This window comes from Dendrobium catenatum, unplaced genomic scaffold, assembly GCF_001605985.2.
Source record: "Dendrobium catenatum unplaced genomic scaffold, ASM160598v2 fragScaff_scaffold_54, whole genome shotgun sequence".
Classification (NCBI taxonomy): Eukaryota; Viridiplantae; Streptophyta; class Magnoliopsida; order Asparagales; family Orchidaceae; genus Dendrobium; species Dendrobium catenatum.
Window position 1 is genome coordinate 2,333,344 of NW_021318516.1, and position 5,619 is coordinate 2,338,962.

Here is a 5,619-nt window from a genome sequence, read left to right on the forward strand (position 1 = left end):
TTAAACAAACCGGCCTCCTTCCTCCTCCTCCCTTTCCGCCATGCTTCTTCGCTTTCTGCGCTTCAAATCCTCCCCCCGTCTCCTCTACTCAACCACCACCGAATCCCCAACTCCTCGCCCTCAACTCTCGCCACTCGTCACCGATCCCACCCTCACCCTCTACTTCCTCCAGAAATCCTGCAATCTCTCTCCGTCCGCTGCCGCCGCCGCCGCCAAAGAAATCAACCTCAAATCCACAAAAAAACCCCACTCCGTCCTCTCCCTCCTCCGCCGTCTCCTCTACTCAACCACCACCGAATCCCCAACTCCTCGCCCTCAACTCTCGCCACTCGTCACCGATCCCACCCTCACCCTCTACTTCCTCCAGAAATCCTGCAATCTCTCTCCGTCCGCTGCCGCCGCCGCCGCCAAAGAAATCAACCTCAAATCCACAAAAAAACCCCACTCCGTCCTCTCCCTCCTCCGTAACTACGGCTTCTCCGACTCCCAAATCACTCGCCTAATTTCCCGCCGCCCCAAACTCCTCCTCGCCTGCCCCACCCGCACCCTCAAACCTAAGCTAGACTTCTACGCTTCTATCGGCCTCACAAATGACGACTTTTCTGATCAATTCTGCACTCAAGCTCGCCTGTTCCTTCCCAGCATTAAAAATCGCCTCGCCCCCAACCTTCGTCTCCTTCGTCTTCTCTTCCCTTCCGACGCCGACCTCGTTGCTGCTGTTCGCCGTCACCCCGACATCATTCTCTCCGATTTGCAAAAGATAGTGCCCGATAAGACCAAGCCTTTGCTCGATTACGGGATTCCTATGGATGGTATCATAAAGTTGATTGCTCTGCACCCAAGGTGTTTGAGAGAATGTCCCAGCAAGTTTGATTCGTGTTTCGCGGCTGTGAAAGAGCTGGGTATCAATCCGTCAAGCTCGAGCTTTGTTCACGCCTTCGCGGTGATTTCTAACGTGCCGAAGCCTATTTGGAAAAGCAGGGTGCATAATTTTGTGAGCTTGGGCTGGTCGATGGATCAGATTACTGGCGCATTTATCAGGCATCCTTACTGCATGTCTTCGTCGGAGGAGAAGGTGAGGAGGAATTCGAAGTTCTTTGAAGAAAAGCTCGGTTGGGGGCCGGCTAAGTTGTCTGGTTCTCCGGTGCTTTTGTCTCTGAGTTTTGAAAAGAGGATAGCACCGAGGTTTCGTATGTTTAAGCTTCTTGATGAGAGGGGGTTGTTGAGGTATGGCCTGACCTGCCGCCATTTTTTATTGGGGGAGAAGAGATTTAGGAACAAGTATGTGGACAAGTATCAGGAAATTGTTCCTGAGATCTTGGAAGCTGTTAGTGGAAAGTTAGGATCTTTGTCTTCGGAGATAGGAGGAGAAATAGAGTGTTAATTGTTCCCACCACTCAGGCTATTGGGGGAGAAGAGATTTAGGAAGATGTTTGTGGACAAGTATCAGGAAATTGTTACTGAGATCTTGGAAGCTGTTAGTGGAAAGTTAGGATCTTTGTCTTCGGAGATGGAGGAGAAATAGAGTGTTAATTGTTCCCACCACTCAGGCTGAAATCTCTTGCATCAATAGAATTTTGGTTATCTCTATTCTTCAACAAGGGAACAAAATGTTATGTTATGGAATATTAAGGAAGGTTTTCTAAGCCAAAAATTTCATTTATTGTACTCTCCCGGATCTCCATTTGACAAAAATTACTTGACCCAAAGGGATTAAAAAGAAAGGATGTACAGTAACAAACTATTTGGAGGGAAGCATTTTCTTCTAGCTTTCTCCCAGACCCATATGCCGATCAGGAAGACTCACGAATCCTTGTTTACAATATTTGAATAAAAAGAAATAGAAGATTACATGCATCCATATTTTCTTATATGGCTAACATTTTATGAAGGATCAAACAGTACTGTCCAAAAGATGATCAAGAAATGGAGTTTGAAAGCGCAGACCTTCGATCTACTTCATGAATGATTCATCAATGCCGCCTCTTTTCTTCTGCAGTTACTTGACTGATGTTGGAGGGGTGTGCTCTGATGATGGATTTTTTTGGGTCTTAAATCATCTGCTGTGTTGGTTTTTGGTCTGAATTTTACTCTTTTTGAGCACGGAGTTTTTTTTTCTTCTTTGTCCCTCTTGTGTGTTGCAAAATTATTACGTGCATTCACAAGAAGATAGCATTTGGATGTCAATTAGGATGTGTCAAATCACCAATACACTGTGTTCCGTTACTATATATCATGTGTATCAGGTGATGTGATTTGCCCTGATTGATCTCCGGACGGTCCGATGACTATACGTAATAATCTCTCGTGTGAACTTGGGCAGGTGTACTCCACTCTCTTTGGACATGAGATTCTCATTTCAAGGACATAAGATTCTAGAAAATTTTGTGCCAAATGTCCTGATAAAAAATAATTAGAACGTGGTTTAAAACATTTTAAAATTTCACGTGCTCCCTCATGCAGTTCTAATTGATGTGCAGGAGAAGGCCATGCAAAGCGGTTCTAATTTGTTAAGTTCTACCTAGGTTGTCAAAATCAGGTCACAGGTAGGATTTAGGTTCAATTCATGAACTTGAACCTGATTTGCTGCAGATCTGGATCAATCCAACACGACCCGCTAGGCACAAACCAGAAAGTCAAATTCGATCTCCACGCCTTCTTTCTATCTCTGATGACTTCGTTGTCGTCTTCCTCGAGGGTGGTGCCACCACCCAGTTCGCTGTCGTTCCCCTTAACCTCAGCAAGCTCAATGACCCTGCTGACTCCCGGATCTCGTCCTTTGATGAGATCACGGCAAAACCCACCCAGCTGCTAGATGACTCCATATTTGCGGGAATGAGACAATCCATGAGGTTGAGTACAATGATTACCCCAAACACAAGAACAAGAACCGATTTTGGTCGACGACATGTCATCAAATTTTTGCTCTAAGCCTGTAGATGTCACAAAGTTTGGCTTGATTTATGCTGGGGTTGTCATCGTCCGACGAGATCTAATTGGAGATCCGAAGCCAATCACAATCACCCCTGTAATGGTTGATTACAAGATCCACGTTGATAATATTTCGCTCTACAACACTGCGATATTGCAAGATCACGGCCTGCCGTTCTCTTCTTTGCATCCTGTCATTTTGCCTGAGGTTAGTCCGGGTCAACTTGGGGTTAGCGTGCTAATTCGGACCCGACCCATTTTTTCAAACAGTTCGAATCCTGGAATCCGAACCAGACTCGTTAACTATAAACCTGAATTTTCTTGTCGGATTCGAGTCGAATTTTTAGGTCGTGTCAAATATTGACACCTTGGGTGGATTCAGGGAGAACGACATCACTGGCTTGAGGCCGCCCATGTTGACTTTTTGGGGGTTGGTCGACTCTCTAAACTTCGTAGGGTGTGGCCTACTATATCATGGTTAGTCATACAAGTGAATTGTTGAGATTGATTTATGTTGGTTATAGTGTATTCCTTGGCACGAATGATAGTGCATGCAATGAGATATGTCGCAAAATAATGAAATTTTATGTGGAATTGAGTATGTCAATATTTCATGCATAATATATTGATTCATTGGAACCTTATTTTGCATAAAATTTTTATCAGGACCTCATTTTGCAAAATATACGACCTGCAAGAATTGGGACGCAATGAGAGAGTTATTATTATTATTAATGAGCTCTCACCTAAAAGAATGTTTCAAGGCGTGCAAAATCTTCAACAAAAATACTATGGTATGCATAGAGAATCGCATTTAAAAAGATTAAGAGGATTTATAATCAATTTACAGTAACAATATTTGCTCAAATATCAAATGATGACAAAGTAATGGAAGTTTGGTATGAGTTAGAAACAATTGAGAAATTACTTATTTCATCATAAAATTAAATAAGTTAAAATGCAACAAAATCATGTTAAATTGAGAGAATTATGACTAAAATGATAAACAATACAGGAAAAAAAAAAAGTTGTCGGGAAGAGTATAAAATCCTAAATTTTAAGTCTTTAGTAGGATGGTATGAATACAAACTATAATAAAATTTAAAGTGTGTTCATTGAAAATGATAAGATCACATCATAAGAACTTACAGAATTATATATATCTATTCAAAGAAATAAATTTTTTTAAGAGTCATTTTAAATCAAATTTGAAAATCATCTTTGCCAAAAGATGTATATTGTTACGTTTTAATTATATTAAATTTTTTGTAATTTTTAGACAAGGGTGAAAATCCTTAAAAAAATGACACATGTCATTACAAGTCGGGATTTTGAAACCGTGAGGTGTACGTTTTTTACTAGTTACTATTATTTTTCTAAATAAAACGAACTATTTTATGAGTAATTTAGAAGAAATATATTAAATTTTTACTTGTTAAATTGATAATTATGATTTTTTTAATTTAATACATAGTTACAAATTTAATAGATTTTTCTATATTTATACAATTCTATATTTTGTACATGATATTAATTTATATTACATAAAAAAAAAATAACATTTGCATGTAAGAAATGAAGACTTGTTGTTAATAGTATAATGAATACATATTGACTCTTTAAGTATAATACCCTGCATAAGAATTAAGAAGATGGGACGACGCGACGACGGCTTTTCTTTTAAATAAAAGGTTGGTGTAATCCTAATTGTAGCATGTAACCGATTAACTAAATTACACCTATGATTAGAAGGTGACGATTCTTAAATGATTATTTAAAGCCATATATGAAAATAAATGATTAAAACAAATAAATAAAATATGTTATGAGATTAACAAATTGATGGCTATGACATATAACAAATGTATGGAAGAAAAACTACTTTTAAAGTTGGATTGTTCTCTCTTACTTTACATTAATTAATTGATAGATATAATCAAAATTGTACTACATTAATTTTGATACAACATAATATAACATAACATAATATAACATGCTAGCATAATTTATTTTTAATATTATTTTTTTAGATTTTAATTGTTATATTAAATAATAATAATGATTAATATTGACTATAATTAAACATATATATTAATAATTTTGTCTAGAAAACAGAGATAATTTTGATTATATGTTAAACTTTTTAACTTATTATATAAATTTTTATGACTTTAGATCATAGAAAGGGTCAGGACTAGTTATAGTAAAGTAGACCTTCATACAAAGCCGCAAATACTCTAGGATGCAACAAATGCAGTTTTAAAATATAAAGAATAAAATAAATGAACAACAAAATTTAAAAGATGATGCCAAAACAGAGAAGCAATATCATCTATCCCTCGCATAGGAGTATCCTACTCGTCCAAAGACTCTTCCATGCAACCTAACCAATTATACAAAAGCTAAAAATAGCATCACGTCTTTACCGTTTTTAAGCATATGAAAAGCAAACAAACAATATAGATTGGTTTATTAAAACATTTAAATGTTACATACAAAAAGAAATACTTAAACAACCAAAAGAAACTTTCTTAATACTTTATAAACAGCTTCTAGGTTTAAAAAAAAAAATCGAAATAAAATATTTTACATTAGAAAACAATTTTAAAAAGCAACGAAAAAGCCAATCACAAATAAAACATAAGACTCTTTTTCATCAAACTTAGGCAAAAGTAATTCTATCAGAAA

General features: G+C 37.4%; 1 protein-coding gene across 3 annotated transcripts; it reads left to right on the top strand.

Moving 5' to 3' along the window:
• On the top strand, window positions 1-2,121 carry LOC110108645. 3 transcript variants are annotated; one of them, XM_028694855.1, is made up of 3 exons: window positions 1-174; window positions 370-1,401; window positions 1,551-2,121. In XM_028694855.1, exons 1-2 carry the CDS (start codon window positions 41-43, stop codon window positions 1,382-1,384), a joined length of 1,149 nt encoding a protein of 382 aa, XP_028550688.1. In that variant the 5' UTR covers window positions 1-40; the 3' UTR covers window positions 1,385-1,401; window positions 1,551-2,121. The 3 variants fall into 3 exon arrangements, with proteins under 3 accessions (XP_028550688.1, XP_028550687.1, XP_028550685.1); XM_028694854.1 differs by having other exon boundaries at window positions 1-184; window positions 380-2,121; XM_028694852.1 differs by having other exon boundaries at window positions 370-2,121.
• The last annotated feature ends 3,498 nt before the right edge of the window (window positions 2,122-5,619 follow it).